Consider the following 17616-nt stretch of genomic DNA (forward strand, 5'->3'; position numbering starts at 1 on the left):
ATGCGTAGGATCATGGCCCACGGCATACACCCCACGGCACAGATGAGACAAACAGCCCATAAAATCCCACTGAGACGAGTCACGCGAAATGCCTGGCCGCCAATGAATACAATCATTATTTGTCCGCCGACAATAACGGCATTGATGCCCAAAAACCAGTAGTTTCGAAACATGCCCTCGAAGACATTGAACTTGTTGTCGAGGCGGCGGCAGTTAAATTCGTTGAAAACCTGCATCCACACGAATGTGTTGAAGACAACTGTGGAAAGCTGTTTGGATCGAAGATCTGGGTCGTTGCTGTCAAGCTGTGGATTCAAAAGTTGGTCCCCGGCGAAGTACAGCATGAAGATCACAGCGAGTTTGTAGACTGTTTGTCCGAGGATCATCTTCCACATGTTCATGGTGAAGAGTGGGGCACTTTTGGGTACGGGTTTTCGATCCAGAATTTCTGCTGTCGGGCCATCGGTGGCTCTGTTTCACGTCGTGTTAGCGAAAGAACATATATGCCACAGGAAGGGTTCCGCTTACAGGGCTAGTGCAGCAAATGTGTCCATTATGAGATTCACCCAGAGCAGCTGCACAGCATTAAGTACGGGGTTATTCGAATCGCTATAGATGGACGACACAAACGTCAGAATAACGGCCGTGATGTTGACCGTGATTTGAAACTGAAGGAACTTAGCAACGGCGTCGTTTACCGTCCGTCCCCAGGCGATCGCCGTAACGATGGATCGGAAATTGTCATCCAGGAGGATAATTGAACTAGCCTCTTTGGCTATCTCAGTGCCGGCAATGCCCATAGAAAATCCAACGTCAGCGGTTCTCAAAGCAGGCCCGTCATTTGTGCCGTCGCCCGTCACAGCAACTGTTTCGCCAAGAAATTTAAGCCGTTCTACCAAGATACGCTTGTCTTCTGGCGAAGACCGTGCCAGAACCTGCAGGCGGGGAATAACCCGGTCTAACTCCTCACCTGATAAGTGTCGGAAGTCGTGGCCTTCCATGACTAACCCATCTTTAGTCTTAATACCACAAGACGATGCAATCGCGATAGCAGTTGCAATATTGTCCCCAGTTACCATCTTAACTTGGACTCCCGCGGAATAGCATTTCCGAATCGCCGGTGGAACCTCAGGCCGGAGGGGATCCCGAATGCCCACGACCCCGACCCAGGTCATGTCTCGGAAGACATCGTCAAAATCAGCTGAACACGGATCATCTTCTAACTTCCTGGCATCTGTCGGAGGCCAGGTTAAATAGTCCTTGTACACCATTCCAATCGTTCGAAGAGACTCCCTGGCGTATTTATCAATGGTCTCAATGATTTTCCGTCTGTCGTCCTCTGACAGCGTCTCCGCGTGGAGTCTTTCCTTAGAAGTAGCTATATCTGCAATCTGCGCAGAGCATGCACGGACCATAATCTCCGGAGCACCCTTAACAAGAAGCCGGTAGCCTGTACTACAATGGCGATAAACGAGACCCATGCATTTACGCGTCGAGTCGAATGGAATAAGCTGGACGATCTCGGCGGATCCCCGTTCTAGGGTGAGATCCATACCCAAATAATCATGGGCTAATTGAAGCAGTGCGACTTCAGTCTTGCTCCCAATGAACTCTTTTTGGCTGTTTATCCCTTCCTCAAATGCGGTAGAGTTCAAGGCAACACTCTGAATAATAAGATTCCGTACTGGAGCCGACATTTGCTGGAAAACCTCTGAGATATTCATCGAGCTAGGCCTAGTTTCACCCTCGGATGGTCGACTAAAGCTTTGATTTGAGCCCCAGGTGCCCGCGACAACTGTCATTTTGTTTTGTGTTAAGGTCCCTGTCTTATCAGAGCATATTACCGTGGCATTTCCCATTGTCTCGCAGGCCCGTAGAACGCGAACCAGGTTATTCTCCTTAACCATGCGGGTCGTAGCAAAGGCCAGAGCAAGTGTGACTGCGAGTGGAAGGCCCTCTAAGGAAGGAATGGATGTCAGTGTTGACTAAGTACTATTCCGTAGTAACAACGGCTCACCTGGAACCGCGACAACAATGACAGTCACAGCTACAATTAAAATATCAACAAAATGCTGGCCCTTAACAGCAGGGCTCTGATCCGGATGATTTGGAAGATCGGCAACGAATTGGAATAACAAGACAAGGAAGAGAATGATGGCTGCACTATGGTATATTGTTAGTACCACTTTCTTATACTTAGGGAATATATTCTTCACGCTGAACCCAAATACCCGATCCAATTTGCAAGATAACCCAGTTTTACCTGGAGCGGTGTAGGATCGTTGGAAGTCTGCAGCGACAACATGATCCGACCGTATGTGGAAAACCGTCCAACACTGGTCACCAGATAGGTGCCCACGCTTTCGAGAACCTTGCTGCCGGAGACCATAAACGGGTCAAGGTTCTTGTTTGCGCGGCCTTCTATAATCTGCTGCCAAACTTCATAGCCATTCGTCTTCTTCATGTGGTCTGACTCGCCAGTAACTGATGACTCGTCGCATTTCACCCCATGTCCCGAGATCAAGACCCCATCAGCGGGAATAGAGTCACCGGGCTCTAGGTGGAGCACGTCGCCCACCATAATATCGTAAACAGATATCAATGTTGACTTGCCTGATCGGATAGCTTTGACCTCGCGGTCATTGTTCTTATAGAAAGGTTGGATAAATAACACAGTTTAGGAAATCAAATGACACTTACTCGCTTGTTGAGTTTGGCAAATTGTTTTTCCTTTTGCCAGTCATTAGCAGCGGTGACCACGGTGACGATCAGAATCGCCACGCAGATAGCCACCCCCTCCACCCACTCCACGCCTGTGCCGCCCTCCACAGTTTCATATATCCCCAAAGCCAATGAAACAATAGCGGCAATGGTCAACAATATAATGATCTTATCGTTATAGGCGACCCAAAACAGCTTGAAGAACCCAGCTGACTTTCGAGCCGGTAGCTTGTTCTCGGCGTAAACCCGAATGCGGTCCTCGAATTTTGAAGAACCGGTGGTTGTCGAAGTTACTGCCGGGGCCGGATTGGCTTCCAGTTGCGGCTTAGCGATATAGAGTGGCTTGTAGTGCGGGGGGAGCGTCAGCTGCTGAAAATCGACAAAACCTTCCAGTCGACTCTCATCGACGGATAGACCGGCCATTAGGTCCGTTCGGAGGCCTTTCTCCAACCCTTGCAAGCCACCGAGGGCATAGAAGGCTGCGAGGGACTTGGGGTTCTGCATTTTGTTCAGCTGTCCTGGCGAGAAGGCGAACCGATTTTCGTCAACATCGAAATTAGCCTCATCGCGAGGATTTGGTGCCAGTGCCTCTGACAGCGACACGTCGTCAAAATCTAATTTGACAGTGGGATCCGAATACACATCCGAGTAATCCGTGGACCGGACCACCGTGGCCGCAGTAGATGCGATCGATTCCGGAGGTAAGGCATCGCCATCAATCGACCGCGAAGGCCGTTGCGAGCCTTGATGAACCAACGGTATTGCTGGATCTGGATTATTCCGTATTACATCTAGCGACTGAGGAAATACCGGGCTATGGTTGAGACCCATTGGTCCTGAACGGGCCGAAGGCCTTGCGGCGGATGAAACCGATAGGGACCGCTGGAAGCGAGATATTCTTAGACGACTGTCACCCGATGCGTTTTTGGGCCTGATTGACTCTTCGTCAGGAGAGGTTGTCACCATCAAGGGGGCCGGGGATAATGGGTGCTGAGACGAGTTGTTATGAGAAGAAGCAGCCATGGGCGCACTCTGATCGGCACTTGTCCCTCCAGTACGTACTTCATTGGAAATTATTCATCTCTCATGTGAGGGACCGTCCCAGATGCTGGGGCATTGGCTAATTATCCTCATTCCACAAGGGGGCTGTGTAGTGGTTTCCAAAAAGCTTTTGGGGAATGGGAAGACCGTCCGTCCATGGACAACAACGCAAGGGCTCGCGGGCCAGCAAGGATGCCAAGAAAGATTGGTCCTTGTTTCCCATGAATTTTGAATGACAAGAGAGGGAGTGTGATGATCGTATTGCTGAACACGATGATCTTCTTCCCCGGTGCCAGATTACGCGGGAGTAGCACAGCCTCGATGAGCAGCCAACAGAGCTACAGTACCGAAGAACCCTAAACCTTTCTACGTACGCCAAGATTGAGGAGCCGAAGGCGAGCTGATACCAAATTCAGTAGGCATAAGGGTGAGGATTACTCCTATACAGGCTCCCTTGCACTCATGGGATTTGGTGGGAATACCTCCTCGTTCTCTCTCTGAATCTAGCTCTATATAAAGCGCTCGATGTCTATGTCAGGCCTTTTCGAAGTGATAACTTGAAACCGCCTTAGGGTGCCAACCTAGGTATAACCGGGTGTGAGCTTGCTGCTGTGTCTAGGGTGGCAAGAAATTCGACTGCGCCTCGATCTAGAGGCCTGATGGCATTGCAAGCTCGGGAACCATAAACTTCCTATTACTGTAGGTCAAGATAAGGTAAATTACGTACTTGGTGCTCTCCCAATCAATGAGAGGCGGGAGTGTGTCAATTGCGTCATGGGTTCTGGACTCTAATTCATGCGACGCAGGTACTGAAGGTCAGCTTGCAAAAGTGAGCGGCAAGGCCATCGACAGCACGAACCACGAATAAACTGTGTCACAAGGTCAATCTGGATTTATCACATTTTCTTCCAACCATCAATTGTGATAAACATGTGCCTGATTCCCTTATGTGCTGCGATGATTTCCCAATCCCCATGCGACCAATCTTATGGTCAACCCTTGTTTATCGAAGATGTCGTAAGAGTACGAAGGTATAACTGATTTGGATAAATTACTGCTGTAGCTCACCACCGGTAGCAGCAGTGTAGTTGGCTATCACACTGAGGCAACCTGCAGCGTGATGAACTTGTCATTTTTCATCCCTGCGAGCATTGGGTTCGAGTCCCGACACCGGCACAATAATAACTATCTATAATCACGTCTCCTTGATGGGACACTATCGCCCAGGGGAATGGCGTACCCCAGCCTCATCACATCATAGTGGTAGCCTGCATATCGCCAAAAGCGAGGGTTCAGGGTAAATGGAACCATCCATCCATCTATGCTGTAACATGTCCTGTCAAGAAGCAGCGGAGAAACTGGCATGCAAAGGTAAATAGATAACGTCTTGTCGGTCGGGTACAGTAGCCCCAACCGGCACACAGTTCCACCACTTGTCGCAACGTCATAGTCGACCAGACACAGAGCTCGATGGCGTGGTTGACCATTGGTCATGTATAAAGCCAATCATTATTTGCCTCGAGCAATGTAAATTCCAGAGATTTTGTGATTCAAGGCTAAAGTACTATCCTCGCACTTTGGGATGGTTTGATTCTACATTCTCCCAACATGGTTCCCGGGCCCAACCTGAAAGTGTCAGACCGGCCGGGTCTCAAGTCACCGCCGGAGGATCGAACACTACGATTCAGGAAAGATGGCACTTTCCATATCGCTGTATTTGAGGACCTTCATTTCGCCGAGCGTACGTCTCGATCTTTGCGGCAACGTGATGGGACAGGGATAGAGAATGTACACTTTAACCTTTTGCCACATAATGATAAGGATGCCAAATCGAAAAGGTGATGATACATTCTTGCCGAAGAAGACATCGACTTTGTATTTTTCAATGGCGACCTAGTATCAGGCGAAAGGACACTGAAAAGCAACTACAGTAAATATGTCCTCTCCGTCATTTCGCCGCTTGTCAACGAGGGATATCTTTGGGCGTCGACCTACGGCAATCACGACAGCGAGATCAATCTCGACCCGGAAGAAGACGTATTGAAAACTGAGACACGGTACCGCAGCAGGTTGACGCATAGAGAGTTTCTGGGCCCAAGACTGGAATTACAAATTATTATTTACCGGTCTGTTCCTATTCAGCATCAAACACTAACAATCCCGCACTTGTCTTGTGGTTCTTTGATTCTAAGGGTGGACATTATCACCAAAAAAATGCGGAGCGCGGTTTATCGGCTAAGAGACCTAATTGGATCAATGGATCTGTACGAAACCCGATCGGTGATTGATTTGATGACTGACTAGATTGAGGGTGGTGGATTGGTTCACCTGGACCAATTCCAAGCTAAAAGCTGAGTTTGGGGTCATCCTATGGCTGGCATTCTATCACATCCCTACCCATGCAATGCTTCATTATCAGCAAGAGGGAAGCGTTCATCCACAACTGGGTCCCGGTCACAACTGCGAAAGGGTGAAAGCGCAAGGCACCATAGACTAGAGCTATGGTAGCCAGGATGTGAAATTTATGAAAGCGCTTCTTGAGACTGAGGGGCTGGTCGCAGGATTCAGTGGCCATGATCATAAAAATGATTGGTATGGTTTTAACTTCCCAGAAAGCAGATTTGAGGCATTTGGTTGTATTTTAACTATCGAAGGTGCTTCAAATGGGACGAATCGCTCACGGAACACGGATTGACCGGAAATGTTATCAACTTGTGCATTTGTCGGCACACAGGGTATGGAGGATACGGAAATTTGACCCGCGGTAGCCGCCAAATTTTACTCCATGAATCTAACCCCAGAGATAATATTGAAACATGGGTTAGATTGGAAAATGGGGCTGTTTCAGGCAACGTCACGCTGAACTCGACTTATGGCCAGGATTTTTACCAAACGTTTACTAATGGTGTTGGGAAGCCGAGTGTCCACGTGCAGGGCTCTCTGCTCTCCGTGTTCTCGTTGTGGGCTTGCTTTTTAGCTCTGTGGTGTTGGGAACTCTAAGATAAAATGGCTCTATACATATGTAGATACATCAACTTTCGAGGAGACTGAAATCAAACCAGGAGGAAGCCTTGGCCATTTGTCACGCCTCAGACGTCGTTTTGCAACACATGCAGATAGTTTGAATTTTGCCACATATCCTATCCCGTCCCAGAAGTATTGTCTGAGTTACCGCGCAACGACCGATACCTCCGAACACTGCGAAATAGCCTCTCGAAGCGGACTCGTCGATGTTTGACGAAGCCCAAAGCCTAAAAAGGCAACGACGGTTCGGTGAACAATCTCAAATGCCTTAAACCCATCTAGAGTCCCAACCATCATTTGCATGGCCGGTATGTTTTGAACAGGCAGAGCCAGGAGCTTCAATAGAAACGGCAAATCGGAGAAAGTGTAATGTTGAGCTTGGGCTAGTTCCAGCTCTAATCTCCAACCCCGCAGATTTGACCAAAACTCTGCCCACGATGGGTCTGTCATCTGGGTCTTATTTTCATGTCCGAACAGAAGGAATGGACCCTGAAGCCCTTGTTGAACCACTGGTCCAAACATTGACCCGTCCAGGTTCGCTCCCGCAACAATCCGACGGTCCAAATGCATGGCTTCGGCGGTGGCCGCACCCCCGACAGAATGACCATACATCGCGACTCGCCGAGTTCTCAAACCCGCTGCCCTCATTCCAGGGAGTAAATCTGCTATGCCAGCCTTTGTACTTAGCTGATCTAGCACGAACATCACATCTCGCGCTCGGGTGTCGACATCCAGTGAAATCTGCGCGTCACTGATGTTTGCTGCAGTCACGACTCTTCCGTCCGGAAACTCTAGGAACTCGGTATCATAGGGATGATCGATAGACACCACGATGTACCCAGCGCTGGCCACAGACTGTGCAAAGGCATTGTAGAACAGCCGCGTCGTGCCGAGAGCAGGCGAAAAAATCACCACTGGGAACTGGATGTGATGCTCTCTTGGCGGCTCTGGGCACGCCTGGAAATAGAGGGATTGAAGCGACCCGTTGGGAAGTCCGTACGCGCTGTATAGTTCGGAGTAGAATGCGGCTGTTATGGTGGGCAGGTAATGTATCTTCTCGAGATCGGCTTTGCAATGGGTGGGGGCGAATATCGAAGTCATCACTGCACGCGGTCCGTGTTGGGGATCAAAGGGATCGACTCTGGTGTTATCAACCATGCTTGCTGTGTTGTAAAACACATCGTATGGTCCGGGTGGGGTTGGAATCACCACTGCAGAGACAGACAGAGCCATAATGGGCAGCAGACGAAGAGTTTGAAGCATCATAAATCACTAGACGACGCAGTCCAGGATTAAAGTAGCGTAAGTATAAAATCTTTAAATAGTGCTGAAGTGGATGATGGGATTTTAATCACAATAGTCGGAGGACCGCCCTGACCTTTATACATCCAGATTGAAGAGGCGGAGTAGTAGACCAGCATTCCCCCTGCTAGCAAAGCACCCGTAGCAACTTACAAATGCGAAATCTGTCTCTTCCGTCAAAGTATATGAGTTTCCTGAAATGGAATTGATAGAGCGTTAGTTGGTCAGATCCAAGTCGGTCACCAAGAACAATCAAGTAATGTGGATCCTTGTCTCGCGATATTACTTCCTAATTGGGTTAGCACCATATTGCAGCCTGCGGTCAGACCAGGTCTCGCTCGAATATATCTATTTTCATCGGAATGGTCATCGGAGATACTCGCAATTTATTTGTTTGTTAGATAATTCATCAAGATCATGTCCTCATCAACAAATTTGCAGGGGAGAATGGTCGGTCCACTGGACAAGCGAAGACGGGTGACGCGCTGCCTCGGCTGCGCGAAACGACGCATCAAGGTCTGGGATGTGTAACCCCAATTTGCTGGGATCATTGCAGCTAATTATCGGTAGTGTGAAGGGGGATTTCCATGTGCTCGTTGCATTCGACAAAACACGATGTGCGTTGCGCAACAGCAATCGGGACATGGTATGACTATGTTTGTCAACCAAACCCAGCAAGATGATTTTGGTGGAGGTCACCGAATTTCTGATCAGAAGGGCATGGCTATTACCATTAGGCACAGCCCCGGGATTCATCAACTTGGTTCCATCGGGAGGGATAAGGGCACCCGCTTTCTTGATTATTTTGTCTCTTTCATTCAGCAGAACATGTTCACGATGAGATTCTCGTCAATAGTTCCGGACCTGCTTCCTCTAATTTCAACTTCCCCAGTCCTATATAATGCAGTGATAGCGGTTGGTGCTTTGGAGGCGAACCGACATTTCGCTGGACGCACGTTACAGGGAGAGGAACCCCCCTATGTGGATTCCATGACCTCTTACCATAAGTCAATAGGTATTTTGCGGTCGTGTCTGGGAAAAAGCAATGTGATGCAAAGAGAGGACGTTCTCTGGGCCACATTTTTCCTGGGGCTGTTTGAGGTATGTTCTTCATCAGAAACGGTATCCTCTATCTGATGCATTAAGTCCGTGTTTAACTAACATCAATACACGTAGTTGCTCTCGGATGATTCGGGTGAAGGCTGGGTCAAGCACATGCTCTATGGAACATCAAAAATGTTCCAGCTTGCAGGACCAAGCGATTGCATGTCATCGGCCCGAAGGATATTCTACGACCTTTTTCGTATCCTCGAAGCCAGCCGAGCATTACTCTATAATGAAGAAACGATCCTTTCACAGGAATGTTGGGTTCTACTCCAAAAAACCCTGTCAAGCAATGCCTCTCGATGGGAGCCCATGGAAGAGATTATAACCATCATGATTCAGACATCCACCTTCAGCCTACGGTAAGTAGGTCCTGACAAATGAGCAACTTGTTCTGTTTTAATAATCCGAACGACAGAGCCGCTGCTATAATTAAGATGATTCCTGAAGCAGAGCGGTTCACAGATCCATCAGTTGCTCTGCTTGCGGCTGAAGGTCTCAATGCACAAGACACTATCTATAACTGGCACACGCAGACGTTGCTGCAGCTGGCCCAGGATGGCCCTACTGAATATTCAAACTTAGCTTTGTTGTATTACCACGCGCTGCTAATCTTTCTCTCTGGCAACTATGACTATTTCCCCTACTGGGACAAGATCCCAGCCCCGGTGTTATCCCCTGCTGAAATTTCTGAACACCTGGTTGCAATCCTGGATCTCTCGGGCGAGGTGTTGTGCCACTCCAAGATTCCGGGAGTGATGCTGTTTTTCCCAGTTACCGTTGCAGGATCTCGAGCCCGGAGAGTTGAACAAAGATCCAAAGTACTGAATCTGCTCGACTGGGTCTTCTGTCAAGGATTCGTGGTCGCAAACAGGATACGGGATGGTTTGCTGGAACGGTGGGCCGAGAGGGATCGGGAAGAGATAATGCATCTGGCCACATGAGATAATTACTACTCCTCAATCACGCGGAGAGTAGCTGAGCGGACTGGAAGCCATGCTCTCCACACCCTATGCTAGTTTGTGTTTCATATTACCTGACAAAAGATTACAAAGCCTTAAATGAGCCGGCACTACTGCCCAACCTCGTGCGATTGCAAGTGAAAATAGTGCGTAAGGTATAGGCAGAGGGAAACTATGAAACCCTACTAACAAAGTGAAATCTCTCAAGAAGGAAGAAGCACAATCTATGTTCTATTATTCTGCCTGATGCTTAGCAAATTTTGATTTATCGCGCATGCTGCTCCCCAGCCAGTGCGTTAGGCTGTCTGTGGTGTTCAGAGAGGCGTTCAGAAACAAATATTTAGTGACTACACATCCCTCGGGAATTCCCAATGTCCATAATGACTATGTTTGGCGCCTCTAGGGCTAAGTTATCGTATGGTCATTCTTGAATATATAATAATCTCACTTCTTACCCTGCATTTTCGCCCTAACAACTTGCATCATCTACTATCAACTCTCCCCCACTCACGAAAAAGGGCTCTAGTAGCAGTCTAAAGCCCGATTATGGCATCTCCGGGCTGGTAATCGAAGTATTTTAAGTGGTATTCCCAGGTCTAGACTTTGAATCCAAACTCGGTTTTGGAGAAGTCTAACGAGAAGAACCTGGAGTCAGGCATCCGAACCATTATTCCTCCCATAGTAAAGCGGAAGCCCTAATCTGGAGTCTGCCAGACTCCATGCAGCCCCTTTGGATAGTTGATAAAAAAAGAGAAGCAGCTCGCGTATCTATCCTGGGACTATGTAGAGCTTCTTGTCAGTGGAAAACTTCTTGTCAGTGGAAAACTTCTTGTTAGTGGAAAACTTCTTGTTAGTGGAAAACTTCGTGTCAGTGGTGTCGTAAGAAGACATTGATCAACATTTTGTTTTCAGGTAGATCGTTTCAGGAAATATCCTTTCTTAAAAACTTCGGAACAAAAGCCTTGTTTTGAGTGTGTTGCCTTCGAGAGAATTGTCTTGAGAGGAAACTCGTACCGTGAGGCCCGACCAGAGAGCAAAGGCCAGAGAAGAGGCGGACCTTATCGTATCCCCACCCCTTTGCCTGGGTTGGTGGTTTGTTTGGAAGGGGACGAATGTTCCAACTTGAATTGACAATGATTGGGAAAGTTTAATGCAGAGAGATAACTCACTATGATATGGAAAAGAACATGATATATAAATAACCAAACAAATCAACTAATCAGATTCAAGCATTGAAGAAACGTAATCACCTATTCTTAGTGTAAAACGTCGGTTGAACGACAGTGTAGTCGCACAACATTGACATAACCGCATTGCATGTTGAATCAAACAGCGGCTATAAAATGAGGGTATTTCCCTGCGGCTGCGGGTAATTCACTGTGCAGGTACCGCAACATCCTTGGAAAGCTCATGATCCTCACAGAACTTCTTTGCATGCTGCATGAATGACAGCAGTCGCTGGCGCCGGTAGTAGATGTTGGTCAAGTCGATGTGGGCGCTTGCCTCGGCATCGTTCTGGCCGGTAATGAGAATGAGCATGAAGAATGTCTCAATGATGCTGGGAGGCACGTTTGAAATCAACTGTCCGGTGAGACTCCATTTCATTGCGCTTGAAGCGACAAGGCAACCAATGGTGAGGAAGAAGCCAGTAATAACCATGGAGAGATGGGAGCTGACGGCATCCATCCAGCGGGACACGCGCTGGCTCAGAGACGGGTGCTTAGTGCTGCCAGCTGAAGGGATGGCCATTGACAGTCCAGCGAAGAGCCCCATGTCTCCCTTCTCCACAATACTAATCTGACCGTTGATGTACTGGTGCACCTTGCCTTGGATGTTGCGGAGGACAAAACTGTCGAACAAACCAACCAGCCCCGCATACGTGCCGATGAGAAGCCACCAGTTACTGTTGAAATGAAAGACAGGTCCGACGGCTGCCCAGGCGATCATCACCATAACGAGGAAGACGATGCCGACCAGAGTGCCGATGATGTCGGCGTAGTAAAAGATCACCACCTGCAGGAAGTTCTCCTTAGGGGGCAAGATGACTTCCATCTGGTTCGGCAGGTCATCCTCGGTGAGGCGACGAAGCTCCTTCTCGAGAGTCGAATCGAGTCTGAAGATGGCGTCTAGGCAGGTGTTGGTATAGTCAGCATAACATTCCCGCAGGCAGGCCAGGAACGCAAAAACCAGCACCATCAGCGCCGACGTCGCGTCGTTGATGTAGAGTTGCCACCGGTTCGACCAGTTGCAACGCGGACCGAAGCCCAGCCAGATGAAGATGCAGACCCAGTAGAGACCGGCGCTGATAATATGTCCGAAAGTCTTGGCGAAGACGATGATGCACCGGGCAAAGAGACCCTGGGTGCGCAGTCCATGGTCCAGCGGGTTGAGAGGTTCATCGTGACACTTCTCGACGACATGACGTATCCCTTCCGCTCCCAGCTTCTTCTTGACACTGGCAATCATGCGATGATGACTGTTGCACCGGGACTGGATTTCGACCATGGCTTCACGCTGCTCGGAGTACTCGCGGAGCAGCTGGCGCATGAGGAACGAATCGAACACGTAACATAGAATAGCCTGGACATCGGAGATAGCAGCAACCCAGACGTCCGAGTTGCCAAAATGAATGCCCATCAAGGCCCACAATAACAGGCCAGCGATAATAAACAGAAAGACTGGGGCCGACCCAGCCACCCGGACTGTCAAATCGAGCCAGCGGTCCACCAGTCTCGGGCTCGCCTTGATCCTGTACCCAGAAACATCTTCAGTAGTGGTCACAATAACGGCATCAACATTTGCATCCTTCCCACTTGCCACCCGCTGCGTCTCCGCAGCCCCCTCAACCTCGCATCGAAAGATAGGTCTGAAATATTTCATTGTGGTCGACCAAACAACCGCTGTTGGATGTTGGATCCGATACTGTGCAATTGCTCAGGGTTCAGGCTCATTGACCCGCAGGGTAGTTAAGGTGGGCGAGTTGCGTTTGCAGACTCGCGAGTGGATTGCAGCCCAGCTAACGTGCCTGGGATCGAGGAGACAATGGAGACAAGGGAGTTCATGGAGCGAAGATCAGCCATTCAGAGTAAAAGACCAGACACTGTGTGTCGTGGAGGATTGTAGTTAGTGGGTGAGTGAAAAGGAGAAGAAGGGAATAGAAGGTAGAGAGAGGAAAACAATTTATGTGCGATAGGAAGATGCCATTAAATGCCGCATAGGGGCACAGGGCCATACTGTAAGTGGAAGAAGACACTGCTCAGGCAATGCAGCCGCATGATAGGCCGCGCCGTTATTTTCTCAGCCACCACCATCGTCCTTGTCTCAATATGATTCCTGGTGGACCTTGTCGTGTTGAGAAGAAAATTTTTTCTCGCTGCTTAAAAACGCTCTGAGGTCCTCGTGGGCGTCGACGGTCGCCAAGAGTCACCAATGACGGGCTAGGCAGCAATTAAAGTTTGCTTAACAAGGCTTAACAAGGCTTAGCGTACGGTCGGGACCTGCAGGTGGCCCGAGCTGGCTTGATTGGCTTTCGCTGTTGCCTGAAATAAACCATCGCTGAAATATCATTGGATGCTGTTGGCGTGAAGAAAATAGAGCCAACCACAAGATGTCCAATGGATGACTTCCCGTGGAAGCTTGTCCCTTGCTTGGTATTGCACCGGGATTTCTTAGAGTGGAAATATTCTCTGGTGCCAATTTATGGTGATGGGAATCTCTTCGCCAGGAATTTCCAACATGCGCAGTCAACTCACTCGTTCCCTTTTCGACCACAGTATTGCCATGTCCTGCAGAGATGATCTTGAATAGTGGCCCTATACTCTGAAACAAATTTTCACCTCCATTCTTTGCACCGGGCAAGTCTCTTCTGCTGCTCTCTCCTACACCTCTCCCCCCACTTCCATCCAACCCATATGAGTGGCATCAACAGGAACACGACACCGGTTACTATAAAGAAAGCTGCCATCGCCTTTACAGCACCAAATCAATGGTTGGATGACACTGACTCCCTCTACGCCTAGTATACAGCGGCATAGGTTGTTAAGCGCCGTTGCGCTCGCTGGTCGGTCGGGGAAGCAGTCAATTAGCACCGCCGAGTTGATATTGAAGATGACAGTCGCCGTGAATGAAATCGGGAGCTGTAGGATAAGCGGCGCCGCAACAAAATAGTGTTTTATGGGCCCTAATATGGTAACTAATCTGGAATACCTCGGTCAGCATTATGGATATTGGTGCTTACCGGGGATTATCAGTGCTTACAGAATATTATTTGTTCTTATTTTCATACTTTCCGTAAAGATTCCAATGGAGGAATAATTAATCTGGTTTGCCTTAATCTTCATCTCATGCTGGCAGTCATCGACCGCCCAAAACCCATCCGTAACAAAAATGGTGACTAGGCAGTCGTTAGAATAAGCCTGGCGTATGCAGCCCAATTAGGAACGGCAGTATAACCAGTTGACGGTAGGGTTGTCGATTTACCGTAATAAATATAATTCATGGTATATACAGCCTATTTACTGTTAATTAAAGAAATTGATAAATTACAAGGTGAAGAGGGAAACCCTAGAGGTGAACTAAACCCTGCCTGCCTGTCTGCGAACCAGGTACGGCCACTAGTGGTAGTAGGAGGTATAGAGAGGACAACACCTAGAGGTGATAGTAGAAGAGAAATGGTGCTGCATTGCCATCCTGTAAGCTAGGAAGTCTTATATATCACATAAATCCTGAGCCATCATATAGACCGCTATTTCAGCCATTCCAGCTATTATATGTAACGAGCCATTTCCCTCACCACAACGATGGTTTGACCATCCTTTGTACACCAGCAACTCGACCTTCGCGTACTAGCAGGGTAACAGATAAGTTATCAGCGATCAGCGACGTTGGTCAGTATAGGAATATTGATCCGTTCAAATTTTGTGAGGGTATTTGCTCCGATAAACGAGAAGGTACGTGGTAGGGCTTTATTAAAGGCTCTATCTAATACATCTAATACACACAACTGACCAACAGTACCGTATACCGAACGCCAGGCAACTCTAGACCTCTCTACCCGACAACCTGAGTTGCGGAAATGCCTACCCACCCCCCAACCAACGTGGTCGCCCATCATTCCAAATACACCACCGAGATTCTGGCTCCTAGTCAGACACGCTACCGATCCGGAGGCGATCATGCAGCGCCACCGGCCGCCTTCTTCAGTTCATCACCGTGGAGCTTCTTCCAGCTGCCAAAGAATCCAATGACAGTGGCGACACCAAAGGCGGCAATTGTAATCGCAAAGACAGCTTTCAGACCAACCATGTATGCGTCGATGATGACGGAAACTTGCGAAGGTGTAAAGGCTTCGCGGATTTGCGTTGCACCGGTCCCAATAGCTACCGCCGGGTCGATCTCGGGGAGTTTTATGGCAAGTGTCTCAATCAGCTGATTGTTGAAGGCCGATTGTGCTGCTGAGAGAAAGAAAGCTCCGCCAACGGTCATGAAGACTGGCACTACTGTTAGAAGACAGCTCGTATAAGCTACAGTAGATCAAGGACTCACAATTGACAATAGCTGTGGCCTGCGACATGTCCTCTGGTGAAGCATGGACTTGCGCGTTTGACATGGCAATCTGGAATGTCCAGCCCGCGCTGAAGCCAACAATAATCTGATACCCAATCCACTTGCCAGCAGATGTTTCAGTATCAAAAGTATAGATTAGGCCGCAGCCGACGGTTCCCAAAACGCCACCTATGATCCAAAACAGGGGTACGACGCCGATTTTGGATAGCGCAAATCCCTGCACGACGGCAGCGAGGGTTAGCGGGATGATGAGTGCGAGCATTTTGAGACCGGATGCGATCGGAGTGCTGTTATAGACGCTCTGGAAGTAGATCGGAAGATAGTAAAGGATAATGAAGTGGGCGCCACCGAAGAAGAACATGAATATGGAGCCCACACAAATGTAGCGTTTCATGAACTACAGCCATTTCGCTATTAGTTCATGTCAGAGCAGGATAGGACTCGCATCATGGCTTACCAGTCGTGGAACAATCATTGCACGTTCCTTCTGGTAGATTTCCCAGGCCACAAAGACGAGAACAATCACAACAAAGCCGACCAGCAGTCCTATAACCTGGCTGCTCTTCCAGGAATGTGTCTGGCCGCCATACTGCAGCGCCAGGATATATGAAATGATTAAGCCCATCATAAGGACTCCACCGACGAGGTCCATTTGCAAGAACTTCTCTTTAGGTGTAGCCTTTGCCGGCGCTGCGCTACTTGGGGGCTTGAAGAGCAAGAATATCATCCCGGCAGCTAGTCCTCCGATGGGCAGGTTGATGTAGAAGCACTATTCAGTGGTCAGTGATAGCCCTGATATTCCAATGGCTCTCATCTCATCTTACCCAGCGCCATGACACTTTTTCAGTGAAAGCGCCGCCGATGAGCGGTCCCAAGACTGCGGCGATGCCGTAAGTTGCTCCGGTAAAGCCCAAAAGCTGTGGACGTTTCTCAGGGGGCACAGCGAACCCGATAATCGTGAAAACTCCGACGCCAACTCCGGATCCGCCGAAGCCAGCGATAGCCCGGCCGGCAATGAGAGTTGTAGGGTCTTGAGCCACGGCGCAGATGAGGCTGCCCACTTCAAAAATGAACACGGCAACGAGGAACCAAAGCTTGATTGGAAAGTACTTGTAAAACTTTCCCCAGGTTGATTGGAAGCCTGTAATGATTAGCCACTTCGTATTCGGGTGGCTTCAGGGCCAAGTATCGAAGCATTCGTAGATGGGAAGAAAGGAGCCGCTCTGCGTGAAAGATTAACATGGCATCCAGAAACGAAGGTGTCCATAGAACTAACCACTGCCATATGTCATCAAATAGGCTGACCCGTACCACGACACTCTGTTGAGGTCATGGAATTCGTCCGTTATTTTGGGAATGGCCGTGCCGAGGATGGTCTATTGGTAGCCTTGGTCAGCTGTGTGGTGCATCGCGGAAACGGAAAACTGACGTTGTCGAGTGCCACCAAAAACACGCCCAACATGAGTGAAAACACAACAGCAGCCAGGCGCGCACCATGCGGATATTCATCAGCGGCACGAGCTTTTGCGTCGTAGTTGGCGACATCCCTGTCACCTCGTTCTGAACTTGACACAAGGGTACACGAATGCCGCGGATGGTCTTCGGCCATCACCTGCTGCTCTGAGTCGATGGTTTGCTTGTCCATTGTTGACCAAGTGTGCAAAACGGTGATATAACAGGACCCTTTTCACGTTACGAAATAAATAGTCTGTTTATGTCTCTCGGCCTCGGACGAACACCTGGCGCAACGAACAGACATCTCCGAAGTAGACAAGGTGTGTCACTAGTCGGCCGAATCAAGCTCGGCCCCAGTTCAATCTTCAACAATACTTTCGTAAGGAGACATATCTTATTAGTAGTATTCATGCATTGTATTAGTCTTAAGGACAGAAAATCC

General features: G+C 48.9%; 6 protein-coding genes across 6 annotated transcripts; 2 read left to right on the plus strand and 4 right to left on the minus strand.

The window, feature by feature from the left end:
- Positions 1–53: 53 nt before the first annotated feature.
- On the minus strand, positions 54–3744 carry PENARI_c044G05711 (uncharacterized protein; the record flags this gene model as incomplete). Its single annotated transcript, XM_022637238.1, has 5 exons — positions 54–471; positions 529–1957; positions 2018–2163; positions 2232–2647; positions 2701–3744. Coding segments are annotated over 5 exons (3453 nt in total), but the record flags the coding sequence as incomplete, so codon positions are not given.
- Positions 3745–5370: 1626 nt separating this feature from the next.
- PENARI_c044G07091 (uncharacterized protein) lies at positions 5371–5843 on the plus strand (the record flags this gene model as incomplete). The annotated part of the gene is made up of 3 exons (XM_022637243.1): positions 5371–5503; positions 5666–5799; positions 5829–5843. 3 exons carry the CDS (start codon positions 5371–5373, stop codon positions 5841–5843), a joined length of 282 nt encoding a protein of 93 aa, XP_022482915.1.
- A 1087-nt stretch (positions 5844–6930) lies between these two features.
- On the minus strand, positions 6931–8019 carry PENARI_c044G10099 (alpha/beta hydrolase family protein; the record flags this gene model as incomplete). The annotated part of the gene is made up of 1 exon (XM_022637250.1): positions 6931–8019. The coding sequence occupies one exon, from the start codon at positions 8017–8019 to the stop codon at positions 6931–6933; it is 1089 nt and encodes a 362-aa protein (XP_022482905.1).
- A 684-nt stretch (positions 8020–8703) lies between these two features.
- On the plus strand, positions 8704–10136 carry PENARI_c044G04319 (uncharacterized protein; the record flags this gene model as incomplete). The annotated part of the gene is made up of 3 exons (XM_022637235.1): positions 8704–9189; positions 9265–9554; positions 9611–10136. 3 exons carry the CDS (start codon positions 8704–8706, stop codon positions 10134–10136), a joined length of 1302 nt encoding a protein of 433 aa, XP_022482910.1.
- Positions 10137–11528: 1392 nt separating this feature from the next.
- PENARI_c044G04291 (uncharacterized protein) lies at positions 11529–13034 on the minus strand (the record flags this gene model as incomplete). Its single annotated transcript, XM_022637234.1, has 1 exon — positions 11529–13034. The coding sequence occupies one exon, from the start codon at positions 13032–13034 to the stop codon at positions 11529–11531; it is 1506 nt and encodes a 501-aa protein (XP_022482917.1).
- Positions 13035–15326: 2292 nt separating this feature from the next.
- PENARI_c044G07987 (MDR family MFS transporter) lies at positions 15327–17364 on the minus strand (the record flags this gene model as incomplete). The annotated part of the gene is made up of 6 exons (XM_022637246.1): positions 15327–15643; positions 15699–16116; positions 16177–16488; positions 16544–16860; positions 16996–17095; positions 17149–17364. The coding sequence occupies 6 exons, from the start codon at positions 17362–17364 to the stop codon at positions 15327–15329; spliced, it is 1680 nt and encodes a 559-aa protein (XP_022482902.1).
- Between the last annotated feature and the right edge of the window lie 252 nt (positions 17365–17616).

Source organism: Penicillium arizonense (genome assembly GCF_001773325.1).
Source record: "Penicillium arizonense strain CBS 141311 chromosome Unknown PENARI_contig044, whole genome shotgun sequence".
Lineage (NCBI taxonomy): Eukaryota > Fungi > Ascomycota > Eurotiomycetes > Eurotiales > Aspergillaceae > Penicillium > Penicillium arizonense.